The sequence below is a fragment of the Erythrolamprus reginae genome, chromosome 3 (assembly GCF_031021105.1).
Source record: "Erythrolamprus reginae isolate rEryReg1 chromosome 3, rEryReg1.hap1, whole genome shotgun sequence".
NCBI lineage: Eukaryota > Metazoa > Chordata > Lepidosauria > Squamata > Dipsadidae > Erythrolamprus > Erythrolamprus reginae.
This window is the reverse complement of record NC_091952.1, coordinates 91,674,280-91,692,653: the sequence shown is the minus strand read 5'-3', so window position 1 is coordinate 91,692,653 and position 18,374 is coordinate 91,674,280. Positions and strand designations below refer to the sequence as shown.

Sequence of the window (18,374 nt, the reverse complement as noted above, 5' to 3'; positions counted from 1 at the left end):
GAAAAGTTAGAACCAAGAATGTATGGATGCTGAATAAATTTGGTTTAAATACAGAAGTGAGAGACAGGTACAGAAGAAACATTTTGAAGTGGTTGGTAGTAAAAGAGAACAAATGTGAATTGACTTGCAAAACAAATACATAAAAGAAATGAGCTGAGAGCAATTAATTTTTTTAAAAAAATGGCTCCCTGCTTCTTTTTTCCTTTCCATAGTAAAACATATTATTTTTCTAAAAGTGATTAGCACCGTGGGTAGATATTCATGTTGAAAAACATACCTTATTGATATATGCAATTAAATGGTGAGTGGATTATGAGCAGTGTCGTGCTTCACAAATAATGGTTTTTCTTTTTCTTTCAGTCTACACGAAACAGATATTCACAAGGAAAATCACCGATTGGAGCCTATTTACAGAGCAGAAATGTTCTTAGATAGAGACTACTGCATGTCCCAAGGCCCCAGCTATAATTACCTTGACCCCAACTACTTTCCTGCCAATAGATGACAAGGAAAGCAGATGTGCAACCTGAAACATAGTGTCACTTCTGAAAACCCAACAGCGGCACAGTCATTGATTCTGTGCTCACTTTGGAAAGACATGTTCTTTCCCAGGAATGTCATCCAGTGCATGAGAGCTTCCCAGGTGCCCTTCTCAAAATACAGCTCTCTAACCCATCTTGTTACTAGATCACTAAATAGAGGTTGAACATTCCTAGTGTGCAGGGGGCTATATCGGACAGATTTTCTTCACTCCATTAGTCTTTTTTTTTTAAATTTAAAAGAAAAAGTCGAAGATATGAGTTAAAGTGTGGCCAGAAAAGAAAGCACACATTAAGCATAGTCAATTCCAGAGGCTTAAAGAACTTGGCTATTGTGCGATGAACAGATAATGAAATACTTAACATTGAAACAGTTTAGTAGTTTGCAGTTTTGTTTTGGAAAATAGTCTCCAGCACAGAAAACTGACTTTTTTCAGCAAAGTTTTAGCCTGTGGCAGTGTTTGCTTCTAGGAACGTACTCATAAAACAATCACTGTCCCAGAGGTGGTCGTGATAGGCCTTGGAGCTGCTTAATTACGTAGATGTTTCTTTTACCTCCTTTTTTTTTTCCTTTTTACCACAAGCTTATTTACAGAGAGTGAAGCACTACAGGAAGCAACTGCTTCCTTAACCAACTCATGGTGTGTGAATATTATAAAAATTGTCATGCAAATATATTTTTAAATGTAATGTTATATAAAATGACCATGTGTTGTGTACAAAACTATGGTGAGAAGTGCCAGTGGTAGTAACTGTGTAAAGTTTCTAAATCCCCACATTAACTCTTATGGAATACACAGCCTTCTGCCTCTGTATTTAGAGTTGTTAATGCAACTCATCAAAGAAAACTGCCTAATATAAATCATATATGGTAATAATTTTCCTCTTTTTGTAGTATGCACAAGGTCCATGAAAGATTGTATTTTTATTACTATTTAAACAAGGTGATTAAATTTAGCCTGAACAGTGAGCAAGACTTCACATGCATTCTTTTATACTGCTGGGTTTTGTTGTGCATCATTTAAAACATTTTGTATGTTTCTTCTTATCTGTGTATACAGTCTGTTCTTAAATAATGTTCAGTTGTCAGGAGAACTGTGAGAAATAAACTATGTGGCTACCGTCTGTTTATATATAGAAATGGTTAAAGTGACTTTTTTCTGAAGAGGGTGGATTTTTGAACCAACCCTTCGATTTGAAAATATCAATTAAGCCGTAGAGAGAAGGGGTGCCTCGACTTCATCTTTTGTCTTGCTGTTTTACACCCCCTGTTCCAGGATAATGCTCCAGCACCCTGATTTGAACACATCCACTAAATTCTGTACACAACCCAATCGATGCCCTAATGCGCAGATGCACCACTTGTGTGGGAGCAGATTTGCACAGCCAAAGGAATGCTCTTTTCAAAGCTCTTTCTATTGTTGAAACAAATGGGGAATCAATTATGTGGAAGACGAAGAAGATTTCAAAAATGTCCATAAGACTTCTATGTAACCTGTTTTAAGTCCACTATTCTTATTTCCTTGTACTTGTTCTGCATATCCATCCCCCTTCTCCATTCTCTTTATGAAATAAAGAAGGCATTTTGGTACGCTTTATTAGGTGGAGAATAGCAATGACTGAAAAAGCTTTGTAGCATTTACTATGTATTTTTAGTTAATATATCATTTCAACATGTGTAAGTTGTGATCTGGAAATTCGACTTATTTTAATTATATTAGATTTCCACTTGCTTTAAAAAAAACTTGAATTTCGGAAGTAATTTAGTATACGTGTTTAAATTAAACTACAGCAGTAACTAACAAAGAGTTGGCTGGCTCGTTGATAACAGCATTAATTTTAATTTCAGTGTTAATTTTCACATTTTGTTTAGTGTACTCACTTTCTGTTAGAGGAGTTTGAAGCATTTTTAATGGATAGATGATGCAGTATCATTTCTAAATGACATCGTCTGTAAGCATATCTCATTCTTGAGAAATTTAATAAATCAGAATATATATAATATAAAACCATACACCTGATGTATTTCACTTTTCTCATTAATGGCAGCAAAACTGTAATGCTTTGGGAAACAAATATCTAATTCAAATATATTTCACATTATCAGATTTTATGTTCTCTGCACCCAGATGCTACTTTCTGATAAAGTATTAGATTTGTTAACATATTCCTGGTTTGTCATATGGGTATGTCCTAAGTACTCATTTTCTATATCCTTTAGATGAAGATTGGTTCAGGTGATCGTTATAGATTTTTCTATAAACAAGTCTCTTGAGATGTGAAAAATCTCCCAAAGTTAAAACTTTCCAACATGGAAAGCATTTCCTTTTGGAAAATAATCCACTTTCAACAAAATGGGCCATTCTAACCTCTATCTTGCAGTCTTTCCCTGAAATAGGATATTTAGGGACTTAAAATTCTAGCATCAGAGCATTTTGAATAGCTTCTTAAGACAAAAACTTATTCCTGAGTAAGCACTATAATTCCAAGCAAATTTATGTGGCAAGCTAAAATGATAAGGAAAAATATCTTGTTTTATAATTATCTCATTCCTCCATTTTTAATTGTTCAAAACATGTTTTCTTACCCAAATAATGACTTTACAGATCTCTTAAATTCATATTGGGAAAAAGCAGATGATTGTGTCTGAAATTTGCATAGATAAAAACTGTTTTTCACAACAGACTTCTGACTATACGTTGCTTCTCAGAAGTGAGAAACTGCATATATGTTACACGTGTTCAGCAATTGACTGTACCCCACCCTTCTTTGGTCTATGGCCATAATAAAAGTTGATTTGATACGTTTTTCAGCAGTTTCAAATGCCCTTTGAATTTAAAATTTTGTTGTTTCCCATTGCCATTTACCTACCATATTAATCTTGCTCAAAGTGCAAACCAGATTTTTATATGATTTTTTTTGAGATTACTGTCAAATGTTGTCTTTAAATATCAACTGTCTTGTTTTGAAAGTTGTACCATACCTGTTTTTAGTGGAAGAATGGCATCTAAAAGAACTAAAAGGAATGCTCACAACCACATAACTATAAAAGTTTTCAAAATTCAAAACTGCACCCAATTAAGTGAAAAATGTTTTTATGTGGCTTTGAATTGGATACCTATTTATTTTTCAGGAGCCTTAAATACAAAGTAAATTTGATTACCCTTAATATTTGTCCATACATTTTATTTTTATTACCTTTTCATACAAGAGTAGTAGGTTGAAAAATACAAATTTTGCTGAATTGCTTGTTGATAATGCAACTGTAAGGATCTAGCATGCAAGAAGAAATAGTGGACAGCCAAAGAAAAGGAGGCAGTTTCTTATAAAGACTGTTAAGATTTTCTTGTCTGTTGATCAACATTCCAAAAAACGTCAGTATTTCAGTCATCAAGAAGTGTGCGTAAAACCGTGTGGAAAGTGTGTGGAAATCTGAATTTAACAATATTCATTTATGGTTTAAATTTCCCATGTTAAATGCCAAGCAATAAATTAAATAAATAGCAACCTGACAATTGCTATATGCAGCTGTCACATATACAGCAATCAGTATATAGAGACAATTATTGCCTGTAGTATTTTGAAATATGTGTTAACTTTTTATATTCAGACACTGCCATTATTAGCTTTAAGTCAATCCATCTTAAGGATATAAACAATATTTGGCACTTTTTTTCTGCATAAGCTATCCCTCTGTTAGCATTGTAAATCAAAAACTTTTCAAACCAATAACTACATAGGATACTTGCACAGATGGTCATATCAATACGATAGCTGGTCCTGCAATCACAGTTATTTCACATTTGGTTCATGTATTGCATATCACACTTTTTTTTGTGAGTCCTAGTTCCACTATTTGGTGTGTAAATGACTGCAAACATAATTGCAGACACATCCTTGTAAAAGAAAACTACAGAAAACAGAAAGACTGTTCAAGCACTACAAAAAAAGAGCAAGCTTAAATAGCCTCAAAAATCGATTTGCATTCAGCAGTAAATTCACTGTTACAGCACTTCTGACAGGAAATACTGGGCTTGACTGTATAGTATGTCTTGTAGTAGTGAAATGAAGCGTGTGTATTCTATAAAACTCAGCTGCTGTTTACCATGCTGGCTTTTTTAAACCTGTGAACTGCAAACTATCATAGGCCATATACAGTACACATGTGTCATTACGGTACCATTTAAGTTACAAAGATTTTTACATTGTTTACAACATGCATTCATCTTTCAAGGCAGCAGCTATTGCTTTGAACAGCATTTGCGAAGGACACTATGCATGTATGCGTTACAGCACTCTGAAAGTGATGCTATTCCTTCAGAAAAGGATTGACTGAAGTGCATATCTCAAGAAAAACTTCCTCTGGTGTTCCTTCTGCATTTATCTGTTTAAAGAAGAAGAAAAAACAGAAGTTAATTTCTCCTTTACGATTCATCTCATGTAGTAAAAGGACAACAGCTTTACATAATTAGACCCCCCCCCCCCAAACTTCCCAGACTCAATAACCATTGTAGCCAAGGTTGAAGAAAGGTGAAAAAATAGTGTTCTTGCAGAAAGTGCAATTTTCAAAACCAAAAACCAGGACTTATATAAAAAGGTCTCATTATAAACATATATCCATCCTAAGATAAAATACAGAAAATAGTATAAGGGCAGACTAGATGGACCATGAGGTCTTTTTCTGCCGTCAGACTTCTATGTTTCTATGATGAAGTCTTTGATGTTCTCTGAGTTTGGTGGGTTTTCTTGCAGAAGTTTCGCTACCAACTAGGTAACACTAGTGCACTGATGATGATATTTAGTAATGAAATGTCGGCAAGAAAGCCTACAAGCTCAGAGAGTACCGAGAACTCCACAGCTTAATCCTGAGTTACATATATTCTCTTCTATCAGATCCCATTACGCCTAAGTCAATTCAGCCATTAATTTGAATGTTGAGTGGAAAAGAAGTGGAAAACTAGGAAGAACTTCAAATGCTTTGCTTGGGAATAATACTGCCTGATATTCATGTGTGTGAAAGCATGCCATTGAACATTTTGTCAGGTTGCATTTCGTCAGCGAGGCAATAAACTGATCAACATCACGTAGAATTGAAGCAACAGGCACCAGCCAAGCCTTTATAAAAAAATTTAAAGAGAAAGTGGCTTAGGATCAGATTGTTGTTGAAGGCTGTGTATTCTGCCAACCAGCTAATTATTGGTATGTACAAAATATTTAACACGTGTTATAAGCTCGAGAATGAACAAAGCTTTTCTGGCAACCATAAAATTGATGTGAGCTCTTAATAGCATCTAGGGCAGTAAAATGTGTTGCAAAATGTTCACAGGTATGCTGTATCAGCCACAACCTCACTTCCTGTGATATCTCTAGAAATGGACTTCCTCTTATTTCTTCTTAAGCAACCTCTGACATTGTTGCGAGTGGTGCACGACCAGGTCAGTTAGTGACAGATTTTGAGGAGGATGAACCGGGTCTGTCTTAGTACCCTAGGCCAGTGTTCTTGACAATTGAGTCAGAGAGTGATAGGGACGGAGAGTTGGAACCTGAGGAACCTCCAGGGACTGTAGAAACACCAATGATGGTAATGTCTGACTCAGGAGGATGAGGACATTGAGGATCAGGAGCCCCTATTACAGTGATGGCGAACCTTTTTTCCTTGGGGGCCAAAAGTGCATGTGTGTGTGCCCACACCCATAATTCAGTGCCTAGGGATGGCAAAAATGTCCTCCCCTGTCCCCCCAAGTGTTCTGGTTTCTGGTAGAAGTTTAGTAATTACAAATAACTCTCATTAAATGCATCATTTCATGAATAAAGCAACTCCGTTTATTTCTCTGCTCTCCTGTATTTCAACACATTCCAGACATCAATCGGTCCGTTATCTCTCTCTTAGCAGCATTTCTCACATTCCTTTTCCTGCTTCATTTAGACAACAATTATTTCCTAACTACATAGCTTTTAAAAAGACAGCAGCACTGACTAAATACAATACAAAATACTTTGGCTTACTTAGCGTGGCGAAGGCACCTCCATATTTCTTTTCAGCAGCGTTGAAACTCCATCCTTCTTCTCCACTAGCCCCCTGACGTGCCAATTACCTCACTACAATATTTAACCTATTCCTCTCCTTAATATCTTCCAGACCTTTGCTCTCTACGTTTCTGAATTCTTCTGAATTTAGGATTAACCCAGCGAGCATCTGATTCTCCCTCACTAGATCCTGAACTCATAGCCCCATCCTGTGGCTGGCCTCCCATCTGTTCTACTACCTGTAACCCCGGGGCCCCCACTACTTCATAAACACTATCTGAATCTGAGTCCTCGATATCTTCATCATCCTCCAATTGATCAGGAGTATATACAACACCAAGGAGGCCTTCTGGAGGCCTAAAACAGCCTATTTCTCAACTTCTGATGGGCCTGATAGACCCATTTTTCACTCACCCCAGGCTACAGAGGCAAAAATGCTCCCCCACATCTCAGAGATTGTGGAAGTAAAAATGCCTTCCCAGGGCCTCCGAGCAAGCCAAAAATCAGCTGGCCAACACACACATGCCAGCAGATACAGCTACATGTGCCACATGTGGCAGCCATGCCATAGATTCACCATCATTGCCCTATTAGATGCCCAGGCCAGAAGGTTTAGAAGCAGACAAGAACAGCTTTATGGCAAAAGTTCTAGAAAATAGTCTATGGAAAAAAGTCTAGTCAGTTATAGCTCTAGGAAACAGTTGACCATACCCAGTCTGTATATAAGGGAGGGTTTCTGGGTAAAGGGGTGTGGAGTTTCAACGTTTGTCATGGTGGAGGACTCAGATCTAGAGTTCTAGAACTGCCTTGCTGTGAAACTGCTGTGGCTCCTTTAAGAGTCATGCAGAGATGCCGATGAATGAGAAAAAAAGAAACCTGGAGATCTGTATCTCTGAAAAGAAGAATGTGCTAATTAACTCTGCCTCTCGGCTGCCAGCCATTTGTTATCTCTTGACCAATTTGAGTGAGGCTTCCGCCAACATGAACTGAAAAATCTGCTGCTGTCTGTACAAAACATCTTTAACCATATGAAAATCCTTTGCTCGTGGAGGCTTCTTTGTTCTGATCCGGTAGGCCCAAAGCAGAACAGACACCACAGAATTTCTTTTCTTTTTTGACCCAGGTCCTACTTATGAGAAGCACTACTTATGAGATGAAACAGGTTGAGAATTGCCTCTATTGCTTATAACAGTGATGACAAACCTTTTTTTCCTCGGGTGCCGAAAGACCATGGGCACACATTGTCACCCATGCACATGTGCCACACCCATAATTCAATGCTTGGGGTAGGGTGAAAACAGCTTCCCCTGCCCCCCAGAAGCCCCCTGGAGGCCAGAAATGGCCTGTTCCACAATTTCTGGTGGGCCCACTGGATCGTGTTTTGCCTTCCCCATGCTCCAAAGGCTTCCCTAAAGCTGGGGGAGGGAAAAATGCCATCCCCCCATTCCCCCAGAGGCTCTCTGAAAAACAAAAATGCCCTCCCAGAGCCTCTGTGAGCCAAAAATCAACCGGACAGCACACACATGCACGTTGGAAGAGAGCTAGGGCAATAGCTTGTGTGCCAGCAGATATGGCTCCGCGTGCCACCTGTGCCATAGGTTCGCCATCACTGGCCTATAATAATAGAATTGCATAATATAGCCTAGATAATAACTAGCCACAGTATAGTAAGCACCGTTCCCCGTAAGCTGTGCCCATGAGCAGGCGCGCACCCCCAAATACCCCCGCGCACGCCCTTTTCCACGGGCGCGCGCTCCCCATCCCCCTGCCAGCCCATGGGGGGGGGGCGCGGAGGCGCCGGTGCCTGGGTTCTCGGCCCTGTCCCCCGCTCGCCCGATCTGCCCCCTCTCCTCCTCCGCTGCCTCTTGCCTTGGCGCGCGACTTCTCCTGTGGCGGCGGGGGCGGCTGCGAGACGAAAGCGCTGCCTGCCAGGGGGCTGTGAGAGAGTGCTTTCTCAGCGGGCTTCGGGAATGCCCACCACGCCTCTCTCGCAGCCCCTTCGCTGGGAGCGCTTTCATCCCAGACTTCCAGCAAGGGGGCTGCAGTAGAGGCAGGGCAGGCGTTTCCGAAGGGCAGGGTGATCAGCTGTGAGGCGGAGCTCCAGAACTGAGGCACCGACGGCGAGGGGGCTGGGAGAGCGCGTTCTCTCTCTCACCCTGCTTTTGTGCGGCCAGTAATTTTGGAGCTCGTTGGGTTAAAATAAAAATAGAAGAGACTCTTTTCTGGGTCCCATTTCATGGAAAGGAGACTTGAAAGCCTTGCAAAAGGTTTTACTATTTCCAAGCAAATTCAGTCGCCTCGCTTCATGGGAAATGCAACTGGCATTTTTAAAAAAGAAATTGCCGAGAAAACCCTTCTCCAAAGTCAGCCAGCTGGAAAAGCAGTTTCCGTCATCATCTGCTCCGGTTTTAAAGTGTCTTGGAAGGGAAACGTGCCTGTTGGGTACGGCAGGAGGCGACTCAGTTTACACCAGTTGCATCTTCTCCTTTATTTACTCCGCTTCTTCCCTTTCTTTTGCACGAACCCTGCCAGGGATTTCATGCTCCGGTTTTCTCGGGTCGCTTCCCCCCCTGCCCGCCTCCCGCCTCCCCTCTCCCCTTTCGCCGCCCGCTTTCCCTGGGAAGCAGATGCAGCAAATCGCTCCGGCTCCACCTCGCTGTTTGCTTTTATATTGCCACCTTCTTTCTATATACACACCAACCCTGGGTGAGGGGGGCTTTCTCCACACAGTGGGGGGGGGGTGTAAACCTCCACCCCGCGCGTTGCCCCTCAGCCAAGGAACAATAACCCATTGCGCGCAGTCCCCCCACGGCCTCTTGTAACCTCGCCCGCCGCTGTTACAACTTCCCTTGCCCCTTTGCAAGGATTGTGGGAAGAGGAGCCCGCAGCAGGAGCAGCCCCAAGGACACGGCGCCTTGGCGCTCCTTTCGTATTAAATATACAGTGATCCCCCGGTTATTGCGTCCCCGACCATTGCGAACAGGGTAATTCGCGATTTTTCAACCCGGAAGTAAACTCCACCATCTGCGCATGCGTGCCCTTCCACGCATGCGTAGATGGTGGAGTTTCCCCGCCGGGCAGAGGCTTCCCTGGGTCTTCCCCCTCTTTCTCTATGTTGCTTCTTCCTCTCTCACACTCTCTTCCTCCCTCTCTCATCTCTTTCTTTCCTTCTCTCTCTTTCTCTATCTCTCCCCCTCTTGCTCTCGAGCGGCCGCCTAGCAGCTGATCTGCTCGGCAGCGCAGCAGCAGCGAGGAGCCGAAGATCTTCGGCTCCTCGCTGGTGCTGCGCTGCCGAGCAGATCAGCTGCTAGGCGGACGAAGGAACCTTCCCTGGGTCTTCCCCGCCCGGATCTTCGGCTCCTCGCTGCAGCCGCGCGCCCCTCGCCTTCGCCTCACCTGGCGGGCGAAGGAGGGCGCAGCTCCGGCCGCTCGCCTCGGAGCCGGTCTGCCTCACTGCCTCCAGTCCGCGGCAATTCCCCTCAGCACGCTGCCGGATCCAGCGGGGGAGGGGGGGAAGCGAAGGCGCGGCGATGGGCAAGGGCTGCCAGTGAGCCTTCTCCGTCCCTTTCCTGCTGCACCGGTCTGGGGCCAAGTGGGCGGGGGGCGGCCGGGACCTCGCCTGTCTCCGCCGCCCGCATCGCCCCTCCGGCGGGCCGGCCTCCCCCGCCCGCCTCTGCTGCAGCCGCCACCGCCTCCCCGACTGGCACAAAAGGGCCCCGCCCGCCCCGCCCCGAAGCTTACCTTGCGGCGGGATTCCCTCCCCCCGCAGCCAAAACTAAAAGCCTGTCTCTTTTTTTTCTTGCGGCGAGCCCAAGCCGTTTCTCTCTCGACCGCAGCCGAGCTTCCCTCGGCCCCCTTTGGCCCCGTCGCCTCCTCCCCGCCTGCCTTTCCTCGCCAAGCGCACGAAAAAAAAGAGAGAAGGCTTCTACCAGAAGCGGGTGATGGCGGAGGAGCTCCGAAAGCTGGCTAGCGGCTTTTCCTCCACAAGAGATCCTTCATGCCCCTGCCCGCCGTTCCCGGCTTCTGGTAGAAGCCTTCTCTCTTTTTTTTCGTGCGCTTGGCGAGGAAAGGCAGGCGGGGAGGAGGCGACGGGGCCAAAGGGGGCCGAGGGAAGCTCGGCTGCGGTCGAGAGGGGAACGGCTTGGGCTCGCCGCAAGAAAAAAAAGAGACAGGCTTTGAGTTTTGGCTGCGGGGGGAGGGAGTTAGGAAAGTCCTACTTCTCTCCCCGCAGCTAAAAACTCAAAGCCTGTCTCCTGCCGCCCGGTTTAGCCAGGACACGAGCGGCGAAGTGACACCCCCCACCCCAGCACTTTGAATCCCGCCGCAAGGTAAAATTTGGGGCGGGGCGGGCGGGGCCCTTTTGTGCCAGTCGGGGAGGCGGCGGTGGCTGCAGCAGAGGCGGGCGGGGGAGGCCGGCCCGTCGGAGGGGCGATGCGGGCGGCGGAGACAGGCGAGGTCCCGGCCGCCCCCCGCCCGCTTGACCCCGGGGGGCTGAAGGGAGCCGGGCGGGGGCTACTCCCCCAGCCGGTTAACTTGAAGCGCTCGATTAACCGGCTGGGGGAAGGCAGGGCATTTGCCTCCTCTTTCCAGCTGAAGGAAAAGCAGACAACTGCCTTTCCCTCGGTCGCTTCCCGGAGACCGCTTTGGAACATCGCTTTGGGAGAGGGGGCAACTGCTCCCAGTTAAGAAGCAAGAATCCACCCCCTAGCCAAACGGCTTTTTTCCTGTTTAGCACGGCGTTCGAGCGCTAAACACGAAAAAAGCCGTTTGGCTAGGGGGTGGAAGTGAAAGTGAAATGCCGGCGGCTCTAGCAGCTGCTACAAGCAGCATTTCACTTTCCCTCCCAGGCAAAAAGATGCCGGCATTATGGGCTGATGGGGCCGGACTTCCCAGGCGGAAGGCGTGCCCCTCTCCCCGGCATCTTTTTGCCTGGGAGGAAAAGTGAAATGCCGCTCGTAGCAGCTGCTAGAGCCGCCGGCATTTCACTTTGCCTCCCAGGCAAAAAGATGCCGGCATTCTGGGATGATGGGGCCGGACTTCCCAGGCGGAAGGCGTGCCCCTCTCCCCGGCATCTTTTTGCCTGGGAGGGAAAGTGAAATGCCGCTCGTAGCAGCTGCTAGAGCCGCCGGCATTTCACTTTGCCTCCCAGGCAAAAAGATGCCGGCATTCTGGGATGATGGGGCCGGACTTCCCAGGCGGAAGGCGTGCCCCTCTCCCCGGCATCTTTTTGCCTGGGAGGGAAAGTGAAATGCCGGCGGCTCTAGCAGCTGCTACGAGCGGCATTTCACTTTCCCTCCCAGGCAAAAAGATGCGGGGAGAGGGGCACGCCTTCCGCCTGGGAAGTCCGACCCCATCAACCCAGAATGCCGGCATCTTTTTGCCTGGGAGGGAAGGTGAAATGCCGCTCGTAGCGTGGGCGGGCAGCGCGCGCGGGGACCCCAGCTTCGCTTCCCAGCTGGGAAGCGGCCCCAGCAATGGCGTGGGCGGGCAGGCGCGCGCGCGGGGAAACCCCAGGCGCGAGCAACGGGGTGGGCGGGCGAAGGGCGGTGGAAGTAAAAACACCATCTGCGCATGTGCAGATGGTGTTTTTACTTCCGCAGCGCTACTTCGCGAAAACCCGCTCGTTGCGGGGGGTCCTGGAACGGAACCCTCGCAACGAGCGGGGGATCACTGTATTCCAGAATTGGGGATTTTGGTGCAAGTGTGAGAAAATTTGCAAAAGAGTATACTTAAATATCTTAATTAAGGAAATGATTCCAACTAAGAGTTTTAAGTATTAAGTAGAAGAGGAAAATAAAGGAAAACTGAATTGCCCAATTATTTATAATTAAAGTAAATGCCAAATAAATTTTACTCATGTATTGTAACAACAGGTAGCATGTGTTATGTTATATAGAAATGTATTTAAAATCCAAATAATGGATTTAATCTAGATTATGTCACACTTCATAATGAAAACAATGAGTGTTAAACTCTAAGGTTTTTTTCAATTTCAATGTATTTAAATTTAGTGAAATGGCCAATCATCTGCCATTTCTCAGGTTCTGACAGCATGTTTAAGTCAGGCTGATCGAAAACATTCCAGAAGATAGGCATAAGATACAGAAGGATATTGACAGGCTTGAACATTGGGCACTATCTAACAAAATGAAATTCAGTGGTGAAAAAAGTAAGGTTCTACATTTAGGCAAGAAAATCAACATGCATAGAAACAGTATATGTGGTACCTTGTTCAACAGTAGCAACTGTGAGAGGGATTTTGGAGTCCTGGTGGACAACCATTTAAATATGAGCCAGCAGCAGTGGTGGGCTGCTGCCGGAACGGCTAATTGTGTGCAGCTCCACGGCTCTGACATGTGAGCACGTGTTCGTGGACATTTTTGCTTCTTCCACTTATGGAGGAAGTGAAATCTCGCCATTTACGGGTGAGATTTTGGTGAGTTATTGCTTCTGTGCACAGAAGCAAAATTTATGTATATATAAATGATAAGATGGATCAACTGATAAAATAATAAATAATAATGAGAAATTAGTAATTAAGGAGGGAAAGGACTGCTTTTAAAGGATTTTAACTTGAAAAGGGGAATAAGAAAGGGTTGGGGTAAAGGTAAATGGTGATATTGTTTAAATATTAGAAAAGTAGGAGAAAAATAAAATAAAAATTAGAGTGAAAGAATATTATGGCAGAAATGGTAATATATAAATTGTATTTGGGGATGTTATAAACTCTACAACTTTTTTGACCCAGTTAATACTCTGTTCAGAGAAAATACATTGTTTGCTTGTTTGTATGTGTGTAAAAAATAAAATTGCAAAATAATAATAATAAAATAAACAGAAGACAGAGCAAGTAAAAAGTCAAGGCAATATACCTTAAAAAGTGGGATTCTGTTTTCGTAATATGCAGTTAGTGGCTCGGCTGTTTTATAGTAAGCTTTGATGCATTTCATGATAGCTTCCACATTATCCTCAAAGCACTGACTTCTTTGCAGAAGGCGACTACTCATAGTCTTAGAAGAACAATCCATGCAGATTACCAAAGAGGGCTCACCAATCTGAAGAAATGGAGAAAAGAAATGGCATCAGTTTTTCCACTTTAAAAAAAAAACCTGTTCCCTTTCTGATTAAATTAGTTCCGCATAGTTTTTTTTCCTTTATAGGAATAAGAACAGAAAGCAATAATACTTAACATGAATAGATTCAGGACAAATCATAATTGATAATGAATAAGATTTACTTAATTATGTAGACTTTTTAAAATTTAATTTAGCACATTTGTGAATATATTTGATTATGATTGTTATCTGATTATTATTTGATTACCTCATAATAATTTCCTTTTTTTTACATAATGAATCTTTGGAAATTTTGGGTTTTGAATGGTTAATCTCTATTTGAAAATATAGTTAATCTCTATTTGAAAATATAGTTGATGATAAATATTGCTAAGGAATAAGTTTTTATTTAAGAATTTAAACCTAATACAATTATTTAAAAGCAATTAATTATACAATTAAGTGACAACTCTGGGAAAATATAATTATATTATAGATTGGTACAAATTGGATTTGTTGAAATAAATTAATACAGTTTATTAAGCTGTATTGAAGTACTGTATATGATAGACTATGTATGCTTTCAGTGGGGAGAAAATGATGATGATGACGATAATGATGGTGATGATAATAATAATAATAATAATAATAATAATAATAATAATAATAATAATAATTTTATAATTAGAATTACCCACTCAGGGAAGGATTTAGAGGGTATAAGAGGAAGGTAGGGGAGGAAAGAAAGAGAGAGAGTAGAAGAAAGAAGGTAGTAGGAAAGGTGAGAGAAGATGTAGCAGGTAGTAGGAAGGAGAGAAAAGAGAGAGAGTAAAAGGGGAGGTAGAGTAGGAGGAAGGAGAAGATGGTAGAAGGAAAAGGGAGAGAAGGTGAAATAAAGTAGGTATTAGAGGTGGAATAGCTACCTGAGATAGACAGAGGGGAGAGAGAAGATTGAGATAGATTGAATAATAAAATTTAAATTGGAATGTAACTTAAATTATTGTATTTTAGTTTTAAAGCAGTAATATATGCATATTAAGGTATATGTGATGTTATATATGTTTTTGATGTGGAGAAAAATTTAAAAATACCAAAAAAGGAAAAGTGTTTTTGAGAACGTAGAACTAATCCCAATCATTCAGTTAAATTCTAGCCTCATGAAGCTTAAAGGAAGCTTCTCCTGTTCATTCAAGTTATATAAATAAAAGCTTCTATCTTCTATGATTGTATGTTTAAACAACTTTAAGAGTTTTAAGCCTTTTTGCCTTTTTCCACAAAGTTTTATTTCTGTATGTCTCCCCAAAAGTGAGGCTGGAAATGTTGGAAATCTTTTAAAAATGTCATCATAAAATTCTCATTTTTATAGTTTTGCTATCCGTCCAAGAATATTTTATATACACACAACAGTAATAACTGAGAAAGTCTTTTAAGTGCTGCTTGTAAAGCTGGTTCTGGTGGATATTTAACAGGTGAATCATGACAAAATAAGTAAAGTAAGTATTTCCATGATGAGATTATAAACTTTTTTTAAAAAAACCTTTTCAACCAAGACTGAATTGTTCCTTGAGTTATTTTTGACTAAAAAATCTCTGGATTTTGTTTCTATAGTGAAGGAGAAATTAACTTTGCTTAAGACATGTTGTCATGAGCAAATATATTTATTAAATAAAGCACATATAAAACTTTTAGTCTCATTAATGTAAACATCTATCTCTCCAAATTTTATCTAGCCAAACAAAAAGAGGTGGGAGGTGGAGAAAAAAAGATAGGTTCTACAAGGTAATATTGGAGAGGAGAACTTAATGCTGTTCATACACAACACAAGGGGGAACCACGATACCAGAAATGAAAACTACACATTTTGTCCTAGTGAGGAAGTTCTTTTACTGAAACACATGGATCTATTTTTGTTCTCCAGAGTTCCAGCAATGCAACTATGAACTGAAAAAACAATTAAACGTTTGCAGTGTCAGAATGTCTGGGCTTTGAGAAGAAATAATTGTTTCTCAATCAGAAACAGCAATATAAAATTAATGATTAATTTCATTAATTAATGATGCTAGGAGATATACAATGTTGTAAATATTAATTTTTCTGGTGAAATTCTTGCATTGCAAGGAAGGATGTTGGGACAGTTTTGTTTTGTTTTTCTACCTCTTCAAACTGTTTTTCTCTTTGGTATTGGGCATTGTTCTTGTTTTCATTAATTAATAAAATCAATCTTTAATTTTATATTGTCATTTCAGATTGTGAAACAATGATTTCTTCTCTAAGCCCAGACAGTGTAACACTGCAAGCATTTTAGCTGTTTTTTTTAGTTCATAGTTGCATTGCAGGAACTCTGAGAATAAAGTAAGAGGAAATGGCAAGGAAAGAAGATAAGGACAATGCCCAATGCTAAAGAGAAAAACTCCTTAGGGAGGTAGAAAGAAAAAGAATAATAAATTGTCCCAACATTCCTCAATGCAATGCAAGAATTCCACGAGAAAAATTGATATTTCCAACTCTTTTCTCAATTCCAGTTTATAGGTAGTAGGAATAGGAGCAAAAACATTTACATTGCATTACAGCCCTAGGTTGGTTGACAATTTTAGGAAGGTAGGAGAAGTTAAACTACTTTGGGGAGGCAACTGTTTTATGTGATCTTTAATCATTCTCTTATATTTCATAAATTATGAAATACAAGAGTAGGATTTTATGTTGAAGATACAGTATAGCCACGGTCAGTTGCTGTTCTGTCGAGCTCTCTGGTAGAATCCTCCCAAAAATGCACAGATACAATTTCAGACACACACACACACGTTTGAAAATTCAAAACAATGTTCTTTATAATGAAAATTCACTTAAACCAAGCCCTCTTTTGGTATAGCAAAGAGCACTCGTCTCCAAACAAACTGGTAATTTGTACAAGGCCCTTATCAGTTCTGTGATACTTAGCTTGCAGTTGTGAGGCAATTCACAGTCCTTCTTTCACAAAGTGAAATACACTTTGCTCTGGTTTAGTTTCAAAGCGGGGGAAAATCAGCACACAAAAGGTCAAAGTCAGTAAAGCAGTCATGAAACACAAGGATCAGATAATCCTCCACAATGGCCAAACCCACAGGCTGCTCTTTATAGCAGCCTCACTAATTACCACAGCCCCACCCAACCACAGGTGGCCTCATTTTCTTTGATAATAATCTCTCAGTTGTTGCTGCCTATGCATCGCTCTCCGCATGCGTGGCTGTATCATTAACTCTTGTTCTGAATCCAAGTAGGAGCTGGATAATTGATCTCCTTCTGAGCTGTCTGCCACACTCTCTTCCTCCCTGTCACTCATGTCTTCTTGGTCAGAGGAGCCTTCATCATCAGATTCTACCTGGAGCAAAACAGGCCTGCAGCATGTGGATGTCTCCCCCACATCCACATTCCTTGGGGCAGGAGCTGGGCCAGATCTAACCACAACAGTTGCCATAGATGGGAGTTGCCAAATAATCCCTAAATTATTCATTATTTTGTCCATTAAAATGCAGTTTGGGCTAAGAAAGATGACTATCTCCATCTATTTGCAAAATGGTGGTATATGAATTTGGTGCTTCTGGAAACAACTTGGGATCTTTAAGGCAATGAGGGCTTTTGCTAAGGCATGATTAGTGAAAATGTCTCTGTGAATGAGCAGCTATGGCAACCACTATGTAGAATGAAGGAACAGTGAGTAGAAAAATTGTTCAAAAGTCTCCGGAGGAGAGAATAGGAGGTGGCCTATGAGTGTTCTGAACAGCAGCTCTTCATTAGGAGCTTGTAAAAAAGTGGTCTCCAGTAGCTTTGAATGAGCCATTTGCTCTCATTTTGACATCCTATGACAGTGATGGCGAACCTAGGTGCCACAGGTGGCAAGGGGAACCATATCTACTGGCATGTGAATCGTTGCCCTAGCTCAGCTCCAACAAGCATGTCTGTGCCAGCCAGCTGATTTTTGACCCGCACAGAAGCTCTGGGAGGGAGTTTTTGGCTTCCAGGGAGCTTCTCTGGAAGGAGAGGCTCTGGGGGATGGGGAAGGGCGTTTTTACTCTCCAGGGAAGGCTTTGGACCCTGAGGAGGGTGAAACACGAACTTACTGGGCCCACTAGAAGTTGGGAAACAGGCTGTTTCTGGCCTCCAGAGGACTGCTGAGGGCTGGAGGGAGCTATTTCCGTCCTCCCCAGGCATTAAATTATGGATGTTGGCACTCACACATGCACAATAGCTTTACACATGCTCTTTCGGCACCCAAGGGAAAAAAGTTTCGCCATCACTTTCCTATGAAATGTATCCTCCTAACTAGAGCAGAGGTGGGTTTCACCAGATTCTGACCAGTTCTGGAAAACCGATAGTGGAAATTTTGAGTAGTTTGGAGAACTGATAAATACCACTTCTGACCGCCACTGAACCAGAGGCAATTTGTAGAAACAAATCCAAGCAATTATTATTCAGCCTGAGAAAGAACAAAGGAGGATTTAAAGTAATCTTCTGCTTCTTAAGGCTTTTCTCTCTTCAAGAGAAAAAGAACCATCTAGACCAGCTGCTACATTCAACATATGTGGAAATTTTAAAAATAGATGTTTGAACGTCATTCTTTAAGTTGAACCGAATTTCCAGGTTGACTGATCCAAACGGCAAAATTATTTGAGACCATCTGTCCAATTTGATTGTATTCACTTGAGATTCAATGTCAAAGTTTATATGCACAGCAAGTTTATATTTAGTAACAAATATGCATGAAGCTTAATCCCAA

The 18,374-nt window shown here is 42.3% G+C and overlaps 2 protein-coding genes across 5 annotated transcripts in view; one reads left to right on the top strand and one right to left on the bottom strand.

The window, feature by feature from the left end:
* The window catches only part of ZZZ3 (zinc finger ZZ-type containing 3), a 67,949-nt gene extending 64,602 nt beyond the window's left edge, over nt 1–3,347 (top strand). For all 4 annotated transcript variants that reach the window (XM_070746194.1, XM_070746192.1, XM_070746193.1 and 1 more), the window contains exon 13: nt 361–3,347. In XM_070746194.1, coding sequence (XP_070602295.1) covers nt 361–505 — 145 coding nt within the window. In that variant the 3' untranslated portion in view covers nt 506–3,347. The remainder of the gene's footprint in view (nt 1–360) is intronic.
* Nucleotides 3,348–3,710: 363 nt separating this feature from the next.
* The window catches only part of AK5 (adenylate kinase 5), a 148,785-nt gene continuing 134,121 nt past the window's right edge, over nt 3,711–18,374 (bottom strand). The window contains exons 13-14 of the mRNA XM_070746199.1: nt 13,439–13,621; nt 3,711–4,923 (exon numbers count right to left, since the gene is read on the bottom strand). Of these exons, the coding sequence (XP_070602300.1) occupies nt 4,849–4,923; nt 13,439–13,621 (258 nt within the window). The 3' untranslated portion in view covers nt 3,711–4,848. The remainder of the gene's footprint in view (nt 4,924–13,438; nt 13,622–18,374) is intronic.